A 21,733-nucleotide genomic window follows, 5' to 3' on the forward strand; every position below is an offset into this window, starting at 1 on the left:
TGTCTGTCTCATCCAGAGCCTTTCTATTGCAATTTAACCCCATTATCTTCATGTCCTGTCCTTGCTGGATCTGGAGAGCAAGCAGACACCATCTTCTATCTGAGGAGGGGCCTGATACAGGCACGTTGCAGATAGGTGAGCATGTCAGGGTGTGATAAGCACTCTGGAGCAAGACCTCATCATCTCCTCTGCACTCAGGCATAGCCCCAGGAGGAGAAGAGATGTGAAGCAAGGAGAGGAGATCCCATACTCCCCTAAACCAGGGGCAAATAGCTAAAAGAACTGGGGTCATTTATCCTGGAGAAGAGAAGATTCAGGGAAGATGTGATCATTGTCTTAAGAGTATTAGAAGGTTAGTCAGCCAGTCAACAAGCATTTATTTGGCATTTGCTAGATACCAGGCACTGTTTTAAGTGCTAAGGCTACAAAGAAAGGCAAAAACAGCTGCTGCTTTCAAAGAACTTACATTCTAATGAAGCAGACAGTAGGTAAATACCAGGGAACATATATCCATATAACATATATACAGACTAAGTGGAACATAGTCTCAGAGGGAAGGCACCGGCAGATGGGGGCGATGTGGAAAGGCCTCCTGTAGAAGACAGGATTTGAGTTGAGTTTTGTTGGGAGCCAGGGAAGTTAATAGGTAGAGAAGTGAGGAAAGAGAGAAGAACTAGGAGTTCCAGAGAGGTAAATTTAAGCCTTATGTAGGAAAACAAAAAAAAAATAGCTAATAAGTCCCAAGTGCCTCAAAAAGCAGTGGTTTCCCCATTGGTGTGCTGATAAATATTTAACAACCAGCTCTCAGAGAGAGGAGGGAAGTACACTTGCACACTTTAATCTCCATTATAAGCATTTTCGCCTTCACCTTAGCAAGTCTAGACAATCAACAAAATAATAACTAAAGCTTAAATTTATAGCATTTGCCAATTTCTAAGGTGTAAAGACTATATATTTAACAATCAGCTCTCAAAAGCCAGCTTGAGCTGGCTCCAACACACCCTTGGCTTCCCCTTAGTTGCAGGCTTTCAAGTTGAAGCTAGGTGGAGATGCTGAGGAAGGGACTCTTATTCAAGTCTGGATCTAGCTACGTTACTTAGGAGGTCCCTTCAGACTTTGAGATTCTGGGACTTTGTTCTTAATATGTCAATTGGCTGATCACCTCCTATGTGCCCAGCATTGTTAAGTTAGGAGCCAGGGCAGAGCCTAAAAGTCTTAGATGTTGTCCCAGCCCTTAAGACTGAATAGGGAAGATAAGGCCTAGGCATGAATAAGCGGAATGTGGGGCAGAACGTGGAAGAGCTACTAGAAAAGTAGAAACCAAGTGGCCAACACTGATAGCTCATGCATCTTTGGACTGGACAATGACAGCCTTTCTTTACAACAACTCTGTGAGGTGTCTGGTGCAAGAGTTATTATCTCTATTTTATAGATGAGAAAACTGAGTCGAATAGAGGAGAAATGTCTTGCCCAGGATCACCCAACCAATCATTTAGCAAGCATTTATTAAGTGCTTACCATTGCGCCAGGCACAGCTAGGAAGCATCAAAGTCAGGCACCAAAGCCCCTGATTTCAGTGCTCTTTCCACTATACCTCACCATTGTGGGGAGTGGGGAAGGTAGAACAATACAGGAAGAAGCATTTATTAAGCACCTACTATGTACCAGGCACTGTGCTAAGTGCTTTACAAATATTATCTCATTTGATCCTCACAGCAATCCTGGGAGGTAGGTGCCGTTATTATCCCATTTTATAGTTGAGGAAATGGAACCAGACAGAAATCAAGTGACTTTCCCAGGGTTACATAGCTGGTTAAGTGTCTGAGGTAGGATTTGAACTCAGGTCTATTTATGCCCCATAGCCAATTTGCATGTTTCAAGTGCTTATATCCTATCCTAAGATACCGGCTAATCAGTCTATTCCAGCCCGCTCGAGAGCTAAGCCACGGAATGAAGCTTATGGCCGGGAAAAATATGATATTGTGGTCCATCTTGTTAGTCAGTATGTTCCCCTTTCCCCACCCCTGCACATCTCTCCCTCTCTATCCCCTTCCTCTTTTTCCCCTTCTCTCTTCCTTGAGTTTCTACAGCACTGTGCTGACAGGATTGTTGTGTGACCCTGGACAAGTCACTTGATCCTGTTTGCCTCAGTTTTCTTATCTATAAAATGAGCTGGAGAAGGAAATGGCAAACCATTCCTGTAACTTTGCAAAAAAAAAAAAAACAACAATCAAAAAACAAAAAAAAGCAACCAAAAAACAAAAAAACCAAAAATCAGAAAGTGTCATGAAGGATCAGACATGACTGAAAAAATGGCTAAACAACAACAATTTTCTGATTCCAGGCCCAGTGCTCTATCCACTACAACCATCTAGCTGCCATTACATTGTAGATTCAAATTCAGCTGCAAATACACTGCGACTTGCTGGAGTTTTTTTTTTTCCTGTGCCTGTGCACAATCCATATCATAACTGCGCCATTTTGCTCTCATTAAACATCAAAGCAAACCCAGTTAGAGTCTAGAATAGTAACTCACTGATGGAGAAATCATCTTTGGAATTCCTTGTTACTGTGGGATGTGGAGATTTTGAGCCCAGTTTCAATTCCCTGAGATACACAGTTAGGCTAGGATTTGGTTTGCTTCAGTCATTGTAATTTATCAATGGATGCAGGACTGCAGAACAGGAAAAAAAACCGGAAAACAAACACTAAACCTAGAGTCAAGAAATCGGGGGGGGGGGGGGGGGTGAGTTCTAATTTCAGTTCTTTCCACTGTAGCATGATGCCTTTCAAGGATACATAGCTAGAGTGGTACAGTGCAGAGGTCTTAGCTTAGAGATAATCCCTAAGGTCCTATCCACTTCCCAAATCATGTGTTCACCGCTGGGAGCCTTAGTCTCCTCATTTGCAAAATGGAAATGATACCTGCCTCACTTACCTCACTGGGTTGTGTGGAAAATGCTTCACAAAACTGTAAAATGCTACAAAAATATGAGCTAGAGGTTTTATTACTGTCTCCCCCTCCCCAACCTTGATCTGAATCCCCTTTGTTTGATATCTTTTCCCCAATCACTTTGAAGACTTCACCGTGGACATCTTCAAGGCATGTCCTAAGCCCTGGAAGCGTCTTTACCACTAATAGGTAGAGACCAAGAGTCAGGAGACTTGAGTTTGAGACCAAGCTCTGACTCTAACTGGCTGTGTGAGCTTAGGCAAATCCCATGGACTCTATGGTCCTCTGTTTCTTCGCTTGTAAAAACAAAGGCATTAAATTAGAAAGCCTCTAAGGCCCCTTCCAGCTCTGATGTTCTATGTACTCATGAATCAATAGAGCCATCTCTGGGGGGGGGGCGTGAACTTCAGCCAGCTGCATCACACTTGCTGGTTGGGGAAGTGAAAAGAAAGAAAAAGATTGCTAGTTATAACTACAACAATCATGCAGAGAGACGTAGGGGATGCAGGTCATCAGTAAAATAAGATCTCAATATCAATAAATCTACCATGTGTTGGCTGTGGCCTACCTTCCTGCCATGGCTTATGCTGGTGATGTCTCATCCTTTAGTCCCTGAGCCCTGCTCTTATCAACCTCTGGTGTCATCCAAAGCACTTTGCTGAGCACTTGGCTCAATGAATGAATTAGGTGTGTTTCGACCTCTGCGACCTCTTGAGGAAGTTCCAGGGACCTCTTGAGGAAGGAATGACTCTCACAAAGAAAAACATAATAGTTATTACTGCACCAAGCGCATTCACTGACAATCCTGTCAGCACAGTGCTGTAGAAACTCAAGGAAGAGAGAAGGGGAAAAAGAGGAAGGGGATAGAGAGGGAGAGATGTGCAGGGGTGGGGAAAGGGGAACATACTGACTAACAAGATGGACCACAATATCATATTTTTCCCGGCCATAAGCTTCATTCCGTGGCTTAGCTCTCGAGCGGGCTGGAATAGACTGATTAGCCGGTATCTTAGGATAGGATATAAGCACTTGAAACATGCAAATTGGCTATGGGGCATAAATAGAGTTTGCTGAGCTCACCCTAGGCATCTTTGCCGACTCCAGGGCCCCTTCACTCTGTCATTTAGGGTGGGGAGGAGGAGGCAGGCTAGGAAAGCCATGCAGCTCAGGACTCGTCTTCTCCATTGGACGTATATGATTTCTTTATGCATCTGTCGGACTTTTCCTCTCTCCCATTTTCAGGACAGCACCTGCAGCTCTGACCCACCCCCTTCTCTTGGCAGCAATCTGCTTCCCTCCGGAGACGGCTCCGTATTAACTATCCCGTCTGACATAATAATGGAGAGAAAATGAAGAAATTCCATTAGTAGCTGGCCAGCGCAGGGTCTCTGTGGTGCACTGGAGCCGGGAGGAAGAAGCCTGTATTTTTAGCTAGAATGCCATGTAACTTACTGGCTCTCGAGATGTAACTTACAGGCTCTGGCAAAGCTGGGGGAATAGATAACTAAGGTTGGGGGGTGGGGTGGGGGGAGGCAGAGAAGGGAGACAGGGCTCGGATTTCAGCTCAAGTGCTGGACTATGGCAGCGAGACAGGGCAGGTCCGATCCAGACCCTGCTGTGAGTATACAACCTGCTTGTCATTGGGCTCTAATGAAAGAAAGCTTCTTGTTGCTTTTCTGTTTTTAATTACGAAGGGACTTGGGTCTGCCTCGCCTCTTCCCTGGGCTCTGGGAAGCCGGCCAGCTGCATGCGAGCCGCTTTGCTATTGGAGCCCATGTGTTGCTATCATTTTAATTTGTGTAAGGGCTGCTGTAACTAAATGGACCGGGAAGCGGACTGCTGGAAGGGGTAGGGGAGGAGAGTGGAGGGGGTGGGGCGGTGAGGTGGGGGGGGCATGTGAGGAGAGAGGGCTTAATGAACTTCCAAGGGGCTTTCCATGGAAGGGCTTTTGGTGCAGAGATTGAAATCCCTTTCCGGCATAGCCGAACTGCTGCTGTGTCCTTTTGCTGCCTCATACTGAGACACACAGGGAGGCTTCTAGCAGAATCCAGAGGAAAATTCCTCCGGACTTAGAGGCTGCAACTGAAAATGGTCCCCTAATTTAGCTTGCTGTGAATGCTCAAAGATCCGGCTTAAAAAAAAAAAACCTGTAGCTTCCACGCTGCGCTTCCCTCCTCCCCCTAAGGGGAAGGGGCAAGATGTGTCCTTCTGAGGAAGCAATTTGGAATGAACAGTTCTGCCCCATCAGGTTCCTCGCGTAGCAAACAAACCGAAATCCCTGTTGCCCCGTCCAGATTTCTCTTCTGTCATTGGCTGCCATCCTTCACCTCAGTCTCACAAACCTGGCAGGTAAAATTAAGGTAGGCATTACATTGCTTTTTATTTTCCCCCTTCACCAAAGCAGAACAACTCTCCCCTCCTCCCCAATTTGCTTGGTCCAAAGTAGCTCTTGTGGAGAAGTAGAGGCTGGTGGTTTGTTTGCGGAAGTTCATTGACAGCATACTCCTTTCATCAGAAACTGCCCCCGTGGATGCCAACTGATTTCCTCTCCCACATGATGAGAATGGTCTCACTGAGTGGGCCTCAATGAGGAAAAAACTTCACAGGGCCTCTGGCTCACCATCCATAGAATACTACAATGTCCTGCAGGGTTATTATTCGAGCCTAAAACAACTCACATTCTTTGCCCTCCCCACGGTATTTTATAAATATTCTTCCTAGTGAGAGACAGAAGATATATCACGAGCCAGCCTTATAATCAGTAAGCTCTGGGTTCAGGTTTTACCTTGAATGCAAACTGGCAGTGTGTCCTGGGGTGGGTCACCTAACCTTTCAATGCTCCTAAGTAAGTCTCTAAGACTGTAAGTCGTGATGTGGGCTGCCAATCTGAAATAGTATAGAGAGTTTCCTTATTGGATGGAAACCAACAAAATCATAAGTTTTATATGTGTTTTAAAAAAACCCCAACTGTAGTTAGGTAAGTAAATGTCTTACTTTGTATACTGGCACATTAAGATGACTGAGGCAGAAGGCTCAAGGTCTTACAGCAATGGGCTCCTTCAATAGGTGATGAATGCAGAAGGAACAAGGACTGAAGGCTTGTAGATTTGCAATTGGAAGGGCCCTTTGAGGTCATTGAGTACAACCCTCTCATTCTACAGATGAGGAACTAAGGCTCAGAGAGTTGAAGTGACTTGTCTGGGCTCACATAGCTAGTAAACCTAGGTCTTCCTGATGTCCAGTACCCTATTCACTATGACATGATTTTTCCAAGGCACCACAATTATGCCGAAGATTCAAAAGAACCCAGGAATCCTGGTTCTCTAGGCAATCTCAGTTTTAATTACTCACTGATCCTTTTGATTTTCTGATTTTGTGTTTTTAATGAGAGGGGTATGATTACAATGTCCTGTGATAATGTGTAAAACTTTATTTGGCAGTAAGATTTCCCAGAAAAAAACTTTGAAAAATGGTATTATTATCATCATTACTAAACAGCTCACAGGAGCAGAGGACACACAGGTGCTGGGCTGTTGTTTATGGACTTTTCTATAAAGGCTAAGAATCAGTCCCCTAGAACTAGCCATGTGAATGATGCTTATCATTCTAGAGTGATGGGAGGTGGTACAGGATACACAAAATGCCACAGCTTAGACAATCTAAAAACCTGAATGGGAACTGTATCTGCAGGCGCATAGGGATGCATCTATGGTTTCTTGTTAGGAGAGCTAGCAGTGGTTTTCCAAAACTAGCAGTTTCTACTGAAACAGAGACCCTTAGGAAACAGATTCTGCTGGGTAGCTTGCTATTTGAGCCTGAAGGGTGGTTTTCTGATCCTTTGTTCCAACTTCACATTTTTGTCTTTTTTTTTAAATCAGTGTTGCACTGTGTAAATATTGTATGCAAGAGAGATCTCATGTGAAGCCTAAGGTAACCGGAGCATTTGAGGAAAGAGAGACAGAGAGACAGAGACAGAGAAATAGAGAGAGATACACACACAAAGACAGAGACACAGAGACACAGAGAGGCAGAGATAGAAGAGATGAAGGCAGAGATAGAGTTAAAGAAGAGAGTCTTAGAGACAAAGAGAAGAAAGAAACAGAGTCAGAGACAGAGAAAGACAGTAACAAAGAGACAGAGAGGAGGAGAGACAGGGACAGAGATGGGCAGACAGAGACAGTGAGAAACATTGACACAGAGAGAGAGAGATATGGGGAGACAGAGATACAGAGAGACAGACACAGAGACAGAGACAGAAGAGATGAAGGCAGAGAGAGAGTTAAAGAGAGTCATAGAGGCAAAGAGAAGAGAAAAACAGAGTCAGACAAAGAAAGACAATGACAAAGAGACAGGGGGAGAGACAGAGATAGACAGAGACAGTGAGAGACACTGGGAGAGACAGAAAGATAATGCTGGGATTCTATTCCTCTGGGGTTCATGTCTTGAAAACTAAACTTCACCCACCCTGTATTATATCACAAACCCCACTTTTGACTCTGTCTTCTTACCTATGTTAAAAGGCATGCTGACATTTAAAAGCATTCTTCCTGCCTCTCCCCTAGCCCATGGTGGGTGCCCCCTGGGTGTTTGATCTGTCACCATATTAGTGACTCCCCACACAGGAAGTGCAAAGTTTAATAATAGTCTGGGTGTCTCAGTTACCAACAGCTCGTTCCCCTTGCATCCTGTGTTCCATTTGGAATTTAATTCACTTCCTTTCCCTTCCTTTCCTCTTATTTCCTCTCAGAACTGTAGCTAACCTAGACTCTGTTAACTCAGATGAGTTACTTCCTCCCTCTAGTTTAGAATGCAGAGGATTGCCAATGGAGGATAGAAATAGCTGGATTATGTGGTTCTGTGTGTGTTAGAGGGGAATCTGAGATTAATTACAGTCATCTCTTAGGGCAATTGACAGAAAAGGTGGGAAATTATACCTTAAGGTTCTCCCTAATCCCACTATATTTAGGCCAGTTAAATTTAGTTAGCAAGACCCATAGGAGTAAAAGAAGAAGTGGCTTGGCTGGTTAAACAAGAGTAAGGGGTGGACAGAATGTCTAACAATATACTATAAGACTCAGAGGAAGGCCTCGATGTAGGTCTGTCAATCAACCGACAAATATTGTGTCTATTATGTCCCAGGCACTATGCTAGGTGCTGAGGATACAATGACAAAGAAGAAATAATCCTTGCCCTCAAAGAGCTTACATTCTGTCAAGGGAGGTAATGCATATAGATCTTCCTAAAAGATAAATCCTCTATGATTTATGGGAGGATATAGGTAAAAATAGTACGAGAAATCAATTAATCAAGAAACATTTGTGAAATGTCTACTATGTGCTAGATACTCTGCCAAGCATTGAGGATACAAAAGAGGCAAAAGACAGTCAATTTCTGCCCTCAAAGAACTTACAATCTAATGCGAGAGGCAACATGCAAACAAATATATACAAAGCAAACTATATATAGGATAAATAGGAAATACTTAACAGAGGGAAGGCACTAGAATTAAGAGGGGTTGGGAAAGGCTTCCTGTAAAAGATGGGAAAGTGTGAACAGATTGAGGACTGTAATCACTTAATATGAGCAGGCATGAATGAATTGTGATCTTCATGAGTAAAGGGAATATCCACGCCAATGAGATTGTGGATTGGCTAATTGTCAAAATACAAATCAGATTAAAATGAATGTTGTAATATGCCAGGTGCTATGTAGATCTTTTTTTAAAAATGGGAAGATGTCACTGATATGAAATAAGGAGGTATAGCTGCAAGGGCTGGCTTGTATGACTTACCTTGTGCTTCAAGATCTTAGAGAAGGAAAAGATCACTGCACTTGGGAATAGAAGGGGAAGGTTTTGTGGAGATGGGACTTTGATAGTTACGTAAGATTTAAAAGTCATCTAAGATTTGAATTGACAAAGAGGCAAGGGAAAGGTATCTGTATGAAACAGAAGCATGAAGGCAGGAATGAGTTGGGGTTTAGGGGAGGGGATTAATAAATAGATCGATCTGGAAGAAATGGAAAACTCATGTTGAGGAGCAGTAGGACTTAAGAGGAAGATAGGGTCAGTTGATACAAAACTTTGAATGGCTGCTACCCAAATAGTTTGGGCTTGTTCTATAGGCAGTGGGAAACCATTGTAGGATCTACAGCAAGGAAGGTGATATGAAGGAGTCAGTGTTTTAGTAAAATCTATCTGGTGGCAATTTGAGGGATAAAGTAGTGAGGAAGTCTGGGTGGTCAGGGACTGAGCCTGGTGGGAAGTAAGCATGACTGGATTTTTTTCCCCTCAAATGGAGATTCCAGCAATGAACTCACCAGACGGAGGAGGCCACAGGTATGGAGGCATTGTTAGCAGTGTCCCATTGGGGTGGAGGTGGAGAGGGAGTCTGGAACAAGGAGCTGAACCAGGGGGGAAGTGAACACATCAGCGTGGGTTGTGGAAAGACTCTTGGATTTCTTGGCCATTTGCCACCATTGCGGCCATGTGCAAATCACTTTACCTCTCTGGGACCCAGTCTCTTCATCTGCGAAACAAGGAGAGTCAGACTAAATGATTTCTAAATTCTCTTCCATTCTGTGACTGTAGAATTTAATTTCAGATACTCTGAGCTGTAGAGGGCAACTAAGTAGCAAGTGGAACCAGTTCCCTCATTTTCTAGAGGTGAAAACAAAGGCTCAGGGCAGATCAGTGATTTGTCCAAGGTGACCTGGATTTGAGTGGCAAAGGCAGAGCTGAAAGAAACCTTAGGATTCATATTGTCGGGGCAGCTAGGTGGCGCAGTGGATAGAGCACCAGCCCTGAAGTCACGAGGACCTGAGTTCAAATCTGGCCTCAGACCAAACACTTGACACTTACTAGCTGTGTGACCCTGGGCAAGTCACTTAACCCCAATTGCCTAAAAAAAAAAAATCATATCGTCCAACTTTCCAACTTATGCTAGAATTGCTGGTCTGGGCTCTGCTTGGATATTTCTAGAGATGGGGAATTCACTACTTTACAGGATAGTCTGTTCTGTTGCTGGGCAACTGTAACATCAAATATTTTTTCTGAAATTTGTCTGCTTGGTTCTCTTAGTTCTGTTCTTGGGACCAAGTAGAACATGTTTACTCCACTTTCAAAGATGACAACCCTTTAGCTGAACAAAATGGCACATCCTCCCAGTCACGCAGGCCTACAATTTCCGTGTCATCCTCATTCTGTCATTCTCTTCACCTCATATATCCAATCTATTGTCCAGTCTTGTCATTTTTTTCTTTCATAACATCTCTCTTATACGTCCCCTTCTCTCTGTTAACGTGGCTGAACTCACCAACTCTTGCCTAAACTATTGCAATAGCCCTGGAACTGGTCTCCTGAAATCTGTTTTCCAATTAGCTACCAAGGTGATTTTTCTAAACCATAGGCTCAATTAACCATGTCATCCCCACCCCAACCCATCTTAAATGAACTCCAATGGCTCTTTATTACTTCCAGGATCAAATATAAAAATCGTCTTTTTGGCATTTAAAGCCCTTCATAACTTGACCTCTTTGCACCTTCTCAGCCTTCTTATGCCTTATGCCCTCTCTACACATTCTACGATCTATGAAACTGGCCTTGCTATCCCTCCCACATGATACTATATCTCCTGACTCTGTACCTTTTCATTGGCCGCCCCCCATCTTGGAAAGGATCCTTCTCAATTTGGTGTCTTTGCTTCCCTGGCTTCCTTCAAGACTGAGCTCAAATTCCATCTGCTGTAGGAGGCCTGTCCCAGTTCCCTAGTTCCTCAGCACCTTCCCCTCAGAGGGGAGGTAGAAATCACTCTATTGCTAAAAGAAATAAAAAGCTTTGATGTCTCTCTTTTGCCTCTTGGACAAAATTCTTTGCCTGGAATTTAAGGCCCTTTACTGTGTATTTCCAGTACAAGATGATTTAGTAGAAAGGGGTCTTAGTTTCAAATCCTACCTTTTAGTCTGAGTATATCTTATTTGTACCTAGTTATTCACATGTATTCGCACTCATTAGAACATAAGCTCCCTAAGAGTAGGGACTCTTTTTTTCCCTTCCTTTGCAGTCCCAGCACTGAATGCTTGGGATAATAAAGGCCAAATAAAGGTTTGTTGGCTGACAGACGAATTGTGTGAACAAGAAAAATGATGGGAAAGAAGCATAGGATGGCCAGAAGGAAAAACGAAGCTGCTAGATTCTGATACTTTGAAAGAATGTGGTAAAAAAGTAGTCACGTATGGCCTACCACCTGATTTACTGCCCTTTCTTAACGTGAGGAAAAGAAACCACAAAACCTGGTGGTGTTTATTTATTTTTTTGGTTCATGCTACCTCTAGTTGGTCCTTTATATCCAAGATAAATAAGTGTTCTCTGTGGTTACGTGGTCTATATGGACAAAGAGGAATTAGGGAGATGAACCACAGCCTGGAAATGAAACTCTTTCACTTTGACGAGAGGAGTGGAGCTGAGATTCAGATCAGTTTCTCTGATCTCATCTCTCTTTCCTCTTTATCATGTTACCTCTCAAGACAACAGGAGTGTTCCAAGCTTCCACCCCCACCCCACCTCCACCCCCTAAGTCATGTGTTCTTCACGTTAAACACCCCCAGCCCCTTCCAATGTTGCCCCTTTAACGGTGTACAATCCCCTCATCCACCTGGTTGTCCTCTAGACTTGCACCAGGTTATTAATGCCCTTTTATTGCTAATTTCATTTCCTCCCAAGTCAATGGTCTATTTGCCCATAAAATTTCTTTTAAGTTAAAAAGAATGAATTAGGGCAGAGCAAACATAACCCTCTTCCAAATTTTACTGTTATTATCTTGGGTATCATCATCCTTCCACATAGCTAAGTTTACAGTCTCAATGTTGGCCTCACCTCCTCACCCTCACTCACCCCTTATATCTAATCAGTTACCAGTTCTCATTTCTACCTCTACAATATTTCTCATAGATGCCCCTTGCTCTCTATTCTCTTGGCCACTACCCTATTTCAGGACTTCATCACTTCTATTACAATAGGCACCTATTTGGTCTCCCTGTCTCAAGCCTCCCCAAGTTCCAATACATTTTCCTCACAGCCTCCAAAGGGTCTGAATATGGTCACCCCCTTCCCTCGCTCAATGAAGTTTTGTATCCCCAGCACTTAGCTCAATTGAAGTAGGCCCCTAATGAATGTTTACTGACTGACTGATTGTCTCCGATACAACGTAGGGACTTTTTCACTTTTGTTTCTGTATTTTCAGCACCTGCCATAGAAACACTGGCTTGCCTACTGATCGATTCATTTTCATGTACTTGAAGGGCTATTGAAGGATTAGATCTGATTTGTTCTGCTTGGCCCCAGAAGGCAGAACTAAGACCACAGGTAGACATTGCAAAGAAGTGAGTTTAGGCTTGATATAAAGAAAAATTTCCTAAAATTAGAGTTATCCAAGAGTGGAATGGGCTGCCTTGAGAGCAATGAGTTCTCTCTCATTGGAGGTCATCATGCAAAGGGTGGATGACTACTTTCTGGGTGTGTTGCAAAAGGGATTGTAGCTCAGGTATGGATTGGACCCAATGGCCATTAAGGTCTGTTCCAACTATGAAATTCTGTGAAGAATGGGAATCTTGAGATATAAGATTTAAAAATCAAATGAAGGGCTGTCAGGAGACTTGGTTTCACCCAACAGTGATTGGATCCACCCTCTCCCACAAATTTGCCCTTAGAGACCTTTCAGTCCCCTGTGGTTTTTATGAACATTGAATTTCAGAGTTGGAAGGTACCTCACTGCTCATCAGATCCAACACATATCTGAACTAGAATCACTACTACAATATCTCCAGCAAATAGCCTTCTAATCTTCACTGGATGGGGTACCTGAGCTAAAATTCTGAAGAAAGAGAAGGATGTTAGCAAAGATGGGTAGGGAGTATGTGCCAGGAAAGGGGAAGGCCTTGTGAATACATGGCAGTGAGATTTGTCATTGAGTTCAAAGAATAGCTTAGTAAGTCATATTTGATTGGAATATTGAGTGTGTAAAGAAGAATAAAATGAAATAAGACTAAAAAGGTATAGGATCATAGGATTATAGATCTCTAGAGTTAGAAGGAACCCTAGAATCCACCTACCCCCAATCCCCTTATTTTATAGATGAGGCAACTGAGGCTTGGGGAGGTAGGATTTGAAACTAAGTCCCCTTTCTACTATATCATAGTATATTGGAAATACACAGTAAAGGGCCTTAAATGCCAGGCAAAGAATTTTATCCAAGAGGCAAAAGGGAGACACCAAAACTTTTTTCTTTTTTTTTTAGCAGTAGAGTGATGAATCTAGTGTTTTGGTGGCTCTGTGGAAAATAGTTTAGAAAGGAGAAAGAATGAAAAAGGGAAACCAGTTAAAAAGTTATTACAATAATCTTAATCATAGTAGGTGTTCAATAACTATAGCTTGACTTGAGTTGAATAGTTCAGAAAAGAGATAAAATTTATTGCTTCCTTCATTGCAGCAGTGGAGGGAAAGGTTTGATTTCCTTTGAAAATCTAGTGGGCATATATCATAACAACTTAGAGATTCGGAAAGGAAAAATCAAGCTTAGAGGTTTGTTTTAGAGTCAGCCAATTATACCTTTGGTGTATTGTTATATACACTCACATTCCCGTATGTGAGTTATAATATTGTTATAGGAATCTCTAGTATCCTTTCCCTTTAAAAATTATTATGGTACTTTGAACAGGATGGTAACATAAACTTCATTAAAAATAAACATTAGCAGCCAAAGGAATTTGAAAGACCTTTGAAGTAGTTGGAGTAATATTAAATTGTGACCATCCCAAGAGTTGAAAACAATGAGTTCATACTAAGAGGAATACTTTCAAGATGATCTGATCACATCATACGCATAACTAAGTAACTTGCTTTGTTTCACTTTGTTTCACTTTTAATAAAGGTTCTTTTGCAAAGAAGAATAACATTTAGTAAACTTATACTTCATGATTTTGGTTGTTTGGTCATTTTTCAGTTGTATCTAACTCTTCATGACCCCATTTGGGGTTTTCTTGGCAAAGATACTAGAATGGTTTGCCATTTCCATATCCAGCTTATTTTATAGATGAGAAAAACAAGGCAAACAGGGTTCATTGACTTGCCTGAGGTCACGCAACTAGTAAGTGTCTGAGGCTGGATTTGAACTCACAAATACGAGTTTTCCTGACCCCAGGCCCAGCACTCTATCCACTGAGTCACCTAACTGCCCCATATTTTATGACAGAGATAGATAGATATACACACATAAATACCTTTGTACATTATATATTAGATAGTACTTTAAGACTGTGATTTCATCCGTGTGGGTGCTGTCTACAATGATGCCGATCACGACCCCTCTACAAACTTAATAGATGGCCTTAAGAGTTACACTGGACAAAATATTCCTCTATCAGCTGCTAACCTAATGGTGAGCCTCTCGAAACTCCGCTAGGCTGGTCCTATATCCAAAGAAACAGTGTGTCCTCGTGCCTCTACTCCAAATTTTTCCAGCAGGGGATAGGGCCTTCCAGGACTGGGTTTCATTGACTCAGCCTTTGAGAACTCAAAGCCACCCCCAAGCCATGATTCAGCATTGGAGGAGGACTTTAGTGAAATCCATTCTGAGGGCACTGTGGGTGAAAGCCTCTCCTGGCTGAATCTCTAAGAGGACAAATTGCTCCCCAGCCACAAGGAAGACTCCAGTGGCTAGTCTCAACTTGTCAGTTTTTGTTCAGCCCCCTCGGCCTGGCATTTAATGTCATCTGTCTCTCTGTCTGTCAGAGGCACAGAACAGTGCTCCTTTATTTGGTTCTCAAACAGACATGGAGTGTCGTTATTTGACCTTCTCGCTTTTCTGCTAAAGGCTTCGAGGTTTATCTTGCTTCCCATTACTTTTGCTGGGCCTGTGGCCCGTAATCTGATGGTGTCGGCAGTGGGATGGATGAGCGACTCACGGTCGGTCATTTTTTTCTCTCCATAGGCCGATGCTGCTACCAGTTTTCTGAGGGCAGCAAGATCGGGGAACTTGGACAAAGCTTTGGATCACCTGCGGAATGGGGTAGATATTAACACCTGTAACCAGGTAGGTGGCATCTCCTTGGACTGCTTCTTTCTGGAGAATAGTTTTTGCCTTGTCTAATTTAGGGAACGTTGGGAAACTGCCTTCATTAACTTAGCAGTGGGCCAAGGGTACCAAGCCAGAGAGGGGTCCTTCCCATCAGTGTTTGCGAAATCCTTTACAAATGATTTCCTCAATGGTAGAGGCTGCGGCTAAAACCAAGGGAATGTTTAGGCTCATGTCTCCTGCCGAGGCTTCTTTGAGACGGTCCATTTGTTCCCTGCCAGTGCATTTAGAAAATGATCTTGGAAAGTTAGGAGGAAGAGGAGTCTTTGGAAGATGATTAGATAATCTACTGTCCTGGCCATCAACCTATCTAGGAATTCTGTTGAGGTTGAGGAGAAGAGAAGTGAATGAGTGTTTGATATATCAGATGTTGATAAAATTGGATTCTCCTTCAGATTGAGCATGGAGGAACGAGGGTAGCAAAGACCAGCCTTGTGGGAGCCAGGAATGAATTGCAGATGATTATTTCTTTGGGAGAGAAGAAGTTAGCTAACATCCTTGGGTTCAAATGGGTGGTAGAGGGTGAAGGATCGCATCCCTGGCCACAGGGATCTGGACTTTAGCAGGAGCAGAGAGATGACTACTCTCAGAAAGACGAAACAAAAGACGAGAGGCTCAGCTGAGCACGTGGACTCGATGACCTCTACGAAGCCAGCTGGGCAGAGTCCCAGAATGCCAAAGTTTCCAAGGGCAGCGGGCCACCACTTCTCCAGCTCTGTCCACCTCTTGCCTCCTCACTCCCTCTCTCTTCCCTCCTCCCCACAAATACAGAGAATACAAAGCCTGATATAGACCATTGAACCAAGGGCTAGTTGGGCTCTCGCTATGTTAAGTCTTCCACGAGATCGCAATCAGAGACGTGTGGGGGTGAAAGACGTGTAATTTGGAGCTGCAGAAAGGAAGCTCCAGTTGAGGTTTCACTGGTTCATAGAACCTAGAGCAGGAAGAGATCTTACAGACCATTTAGTCCAGCATCCTCATTTTGCAGAAGAGGAAACTGAGGCCCAGAAGTGACTTGCCTAAGGTCATGCAGCCAGACTTGGAACCCAGATCCTCAGAATCCAAATGCAGTGAGTCTTCTTTCTATCTTGCTGCCTGGGTAGAAAAAAAAAGTGTCTCCTGGTTTCCTAAACTCAACTTGCTCTCTGTGCCAGGCTCACTGATTCTCTTTCTTCGTAAGGAAAGTGCTGCATAATCCCTAAAATTTGTTGTTCAGTTGTTTCAGTCATGTCTGACTCTTTGTGATCCCGTTTGGGGTTTTCTTGGCAAAAATACTGGGGCAGTTTGCCATTTCCTTCTCCAGCTCATTTTACAGATGAGGAAACTGAGGCAAACAGGGTTAAGTGGCTTGCCCAAGGTCACACAGTGACTGAGGGTAGATTGGAACTCAAATCTTACTGACTCTAGGATCAGCACTCTATCCACCATGCCACCTAGCTGCCCCCAAACCCTAAAATACAATAAAAATTTTATTATTATAACATGGCTACATGCAGCATGAGAGGCAGTATGGTGCAGTGTTAGAAGTGGATAGAGTGCTGGACTCAAAATCAAGAAGACCTGGGTTCAAATTCTGCCTCAGACATTTATTAGCTGTGTGACCCTGGGCAAGTCACTTAACCCCTATGGGCCTCAGTTTCCTCATTTGTAAAATGAGGCTGATTGATTTGATGGACTTGATGATGACTAATATCCCTTCTAACTCTAAATATGTGGTCTGTGATAGAATTATGTGCATGATCTCATAGAAACCATCAAAGTCATATAGTGAAATGTACTGTTTTTATTCAGTTCAAGAAATGTTATTATGATAAGAACACTTGTCTCCTTTACTCCTCATGACAACCCTGTAAGGTAATAAAATGAGATAATACTTGTAACTCTCTCAGCATGGTTTCTGGCATACAGTAGGTGTTTAGTAAATGCTTGTTTCTCCCAGGTAGATAATATAACTATTGCAACAATTTACAGTTTTAAAGTGCTTTGGTAGAGTGGGGAATTGGACCCAGGCAGGAGTGTGCTGGTAAATGTTTAACAATTGGCTCTCTGAAGAAAAGATAATGTATGGGCCATACATTTTTTATCCTAATCTGTATTATTAACATGTTCCCCATCACTTTTTAAATTCTAGACAATCAACAAAGCCATAAATCAAGCTCTGATTTGTGGCATTTGCTGCTTTACGAGGTATAAATGTTCACATTAAAAATTTAACAATTGATTCTTGAAAGCTTTGAGTTGGCTCGAGCACAACCTTGGACCTAGGTCTCCTGACTGCTCCTAATCCAGTGCCTTTATCACACCCCTCTCTGCCTACCCCTCAATTAAGAATGGATGAAAGGTCAAAGTGATTTGCCCAGGCCTATCTAGCTTTTTAGGAGCAGCTGGGTGGTGCAGTGGATTGAGTGCAGGACCTGGAGTCAGGAAGACTCCTCTTCCTGAGTTCAAATTTGGCTTCAGACACTTCCTAGCTGTGTGAGCCTGGGCAAGTCATGTAACCCTGTTTACCTCAGTTTCCTCATCTGTAAAAATGACCTGGAGAAGAAGGAAATGGTAAACCACTCCAATATCTTTGCCAAGAAAGCCTCAAATGGGGCCATGAAGAGTTGGACACAACTGAACAACAATAACAAAAACCCAGCTTTTAAATGACAGGGTCAGAGCTTGAACCCAAGACTTCTGTGTCCAAGCCTAATATTCTTTCCATGACCCCATAGACACCCTACTCACCTCCATGGGATGTGAGTCCCACAGTGTCAGGCCTGTGAGTTGGTAAAGGTGAAACTGTTTCCCAAGCCTGCTGCTCTCCCAGGAAATCTGTAGGGATGTATCCAAGGGGATGACGGGGAAGTACCATTAGGAAAATGGTGGAGCAGGGTAGTGGGTTTCACTGCAGTGCAGTTCCTCTTCTGGGGTGCCAGGCCTGGAGAGCTCATATTCTCAGGAGTCATATTTTGGTCTCCAGAATTCCATGCACAGTGGCAGAAATGGGGACAAGAGAATGTTTGCCAACCTCTAGCCAACGCCAAGGCCACGTATTGGATTGGGGAATTCTAGGGACACCCTAGGAACATGACTCTGGAATTTGATTCCGATGAATGTGTCCTGTGGGTGTGGTTAGTGTCCTGTGCTGTATCTGGCCTGTCTTCACCCCTAACTCAATAAGCGAGTATCAGGTCACCTCATGGGCTCCTTGCATGCTGAGAGCTGCAGCCACCAAGGAATTATTTACACTCTATCGACAGAACGTCTCAGACCTGGAGTTGGGCCAAAAGGAGCAGATAATAGGCTCTGTGAGAGCCCCAGAGGGGCCCTTTTGGTTTGATTTTGAGGCTGCGGGCCCTTGCCCAATTCTTTTGAGACCAATTTTACGCCCAGGGGAATGAGGAAAGGAGAGCTTTAGAATCAGGGGCCTGGATTTCTGCTGGGGAAGAGGAAGACTTTGCAAACTCCCAGCTGGGGAATCTACTGCCCAAGAAACCCTCCCAATATGGGGCTTTATTTGCCTGCATCTTTCTTATTGATCCAAGCGCTGCAGTGATGGAGAGCTGCAGACAGGTTACACCTGGAAGAGAGATTTTCTATTTTGCTGGAGTTTAATTGCTGGGTCTGTAGGCTTAATTTTGGGAAGGGGGACAGGGCAGAAGAGAGGAGGTGAGCTTCTAGCTTCATTAAATCTATTAGAATGTTTCATGGGATAGTGATTCATTTCATAAAACTACATGAAGATTTATTTCTGTATTGATTTATACTTGTTAGCTATCCTGGAAAGGCAGATAATGATTTGCTTCTCAATATAGACTAAGAATGGGCTGTTTTCATTATTCTCTACTGAAGGGCGTTAACATAACGCCATATGAGAATTGGTTGAGGGAAATGGGGGTATTTAGCCTGTGGAAGGGGGAAACCTGAGTAGAGGGGAGAGGGGAAGGAGAGAGGACAGTCACAAAGAGGAGACTTTAGGCTTGATGTAAGGAGAAGCTTCCAAACAATTAGAACAGTTGTTGTTTGTCCTTTGTTCTCGAAGAGGACCATGACATCAGGGAGGTGATGCCATGACATGCAAGTGAATTAGATTTAAGTACAATTAGAACTATTCAAGAGTGGAATAGATTTCCAGGATGGTCATAGATTCAGAGTTGGGAGAATGCCTAGGGGTCATTTGACAGAGAGAAGACTGAGGCCCAAGGGCATTCAGTTATTTTCTTCGCATCGCCCAGGTCAAGGCTGGAATTTGAACCAGAGACCTTTGACTCCAAATCCAGCACCTTGTTAGAGCAGGGGAGGGGGATCTTAAATTTATGTTATAGGAGGATTAGTTGAGGGAACTTAGGGATGTTTAATTTACAGAAGGCCAGGCTTGGCAAGGGATTAGAAGTCATGATACCTACCTTTAAACATTAGAAGGCTTGTCATGTGAGAAAGAGATCAGACTTTTTCGTCTTGCCCCCAGAAGGCAGAACTGGAAACAAGGTATACAAAGGCATATTTAGGCGTGAGGTCAAAGAAGAATGTCCCAATGATCAGGGTTGTCCAAAAGTGGAATGAACTGCTTTGGGAGGACATAGGTTTTTGCTCACAGGAGGTCTTCAAGAAGAGTTGAAAGACCATTTGTTAGATGTATAGAAGGGAGCTTTGTTCAAATGGGTTAGCTGACCCTTTAGTCTCTGAGCTTTGGTGATTCCATGGTATAATTATCATCATCATCACCACTACAGCTCAAAGACAAATATATAAAACACCACCTGATTCGTGTATAGTCTTACCCCAATATATATGCAGATTCTCAAATAGCCCCACTGCCCTATGTTTACACATATAAGCTTATCTTGGTGTTGATAGTTCCCAGAATCATGAAATATTCTAGAATTAGAAGGGATCTTAGAACCCATCTAGTTTCCTCTCCTCATTTTATAGGGGAGGTAACTGAAGACCAGAAAAGGGAAGTCATTCAACTGAGGTCACATAGTTAGCTCATAGTTTCCATTGCTGGCTGGATTGGCACAGTGGATAGAGCTCTGGTCCTGGAGTCAGGAAGAACTGAATTCATATTCAACCACAGACACTTATTAGCTGTGTGACCTGAGAAAGTTGCTTAACTTCTGTCTTTCTCAGTTTCCTCCTGTAAAATGAGGATAATACTAGCACCTACCTCCCAGGAGTTGCTGTGGGGATAAAATGAGATTATATCTGTAAAGTGCTTTGCAAACCTTAGAGTGCCATATAAATGTTACCTACCATTATTATTAACAACATTTATTAAGTGCCTACTGTATAGAAGGCATTGTGTTAGAGTTCAGGTTTTCAAGCAGAAAAGATGACACAACCCCTAACCTCAAAGAGTTGATATTCTACTAAGGTAGAAGGAGGGGATATGACATATTCAAGAATAAATACAATACAAATGGGGTATGGTGGAGACAGAAGTGCTGGATGAAAATCTAAGGAGGGAAAGAACACTTTTGACATCAAGGAAGCCTCTATGGAGGGGGTGATGTTTACGCTAACTTGCAGGAAAACAGGATTCTGAATGGTGCAGTGAGGAGAGATCCCTCCCAGCATGGGGATGACTTATGGGAATGTAATAATCATAATTATCACAATCATATGTTGTTCTTTAGTTGTTCTGTCATATCTGACTCTTTGTGACCCTGTGGATCATAGCACACCAATCCCAGTTGTCTATGGGTGTTTTGTTTTTTTTTTTTTTAGCAAAGATACTGGAGTGGTTTGCTATTTCCTTCTCCAGTGGCCTAAGGCAAACAGAGGTTAAGTGACTTGCCCAGGGTCATACTGCTAGGAGGCAGCTAGGTGACACAGTAGATATAGCTCTGGGCTTGGAGTCAGGAAGACCTGAGTTCACATCTGGCTTCAGACACTTAGTATCATCATCATAAGTAGCACTTATATAATGTTTTATTATGTGTCATACACTGTGCCAAGATATTATTTAAAAATAATATCTCATTTGATTCTCACAACGACCCTGGGAGGTAGGTGCTATTATTATTCCCATTTTACAGTTAAGGAAACTGAGGCAGACAGAGGTAAGAGATGGAATGCTGAGTTCAAGGAATAACATTGCAGCTTGACTGGGACATAGGATGCATGAAAAGGAGTAATATGAAATGAGCCTGGAAAGGTAGGTTGGAGCCAGATTGTGGAGGGCATTGGGATCATCATTAAAGGTTTTAAAGCATACCTCTTCCACTTTGGTGTCAGCTTAATAGACATTTTCTCAAAGCAGAACCTCTCACACTTCAGTAGCTGGGCCACGCCCATCAAAAAACACTTCCTTGAGTGGCTAATTAGATTCACACACAGCCTTTCAACCCATTTGGCTCAATAAGAGGGAACTGAGATGAGAATAGTAGGAACCTTTGCTCCTCTGGAGTTCCTGGAATTATTAATACATCACTGGCCCTCCATCAGAAGACATGGGTTGTAATCCCAGGAGTGAAAAGCCCTATTATCTTAACTTTCTGTTCTATTCTTGTAACTCTAACAAGGTTGGCTCCCTTGCTCTCTCCAGTGGAGAGGAGAGCATTGTAGGCTAGGACCCTGGCAGAGTCTTTCATGTTGAAGAGGAAACATTTCCTGCCTGAAGAAAAGCATTGGAAATAGTGAGACTGCCTTACCACAGATAAAAAAA

At 43.1% G+C, this 21,733-nt stretch overlaps 1 protein-coding gene across 1 annotated transcript in view; it reads left to right on the plus strand.

The window, feature by feature from the left end:
• The window catches only part of ANK1 (ankyrin 1), a 305,273-nt gene that overhangs the window by 167,174 nt on the left and 116,366 nt on the right, over positions 1-21,733 (plus strand). Inside the window, exon 2 of the mRNA XM_027865204.1 lies at positions 14,938-15,039. Within this exon, the coding sequence (XP_027721005.1) occupies positions 14,938-15,039 (102 nt within the window). The remainder of the gene's footprint in view (positions 1-14,937; positions 15,040-21,733) is intronic.

This window comes from Vombatus ursinus, unplaced genomic scaffold, assembly GCF_900497805.2.
Source record: "Vombatus ursinus unplaced genomic scaffold, bare-nosed wombat genome assembly UNPS02014778.1, whole genome shotgun sequence".
In the NCBI taxonomy this organism is placed as follows: Eukaryota; Metazoa; Chordata; class Mammalia; order Diprotodontia; family Vombatidae; genus Vombatus; species Vombatus ursinus.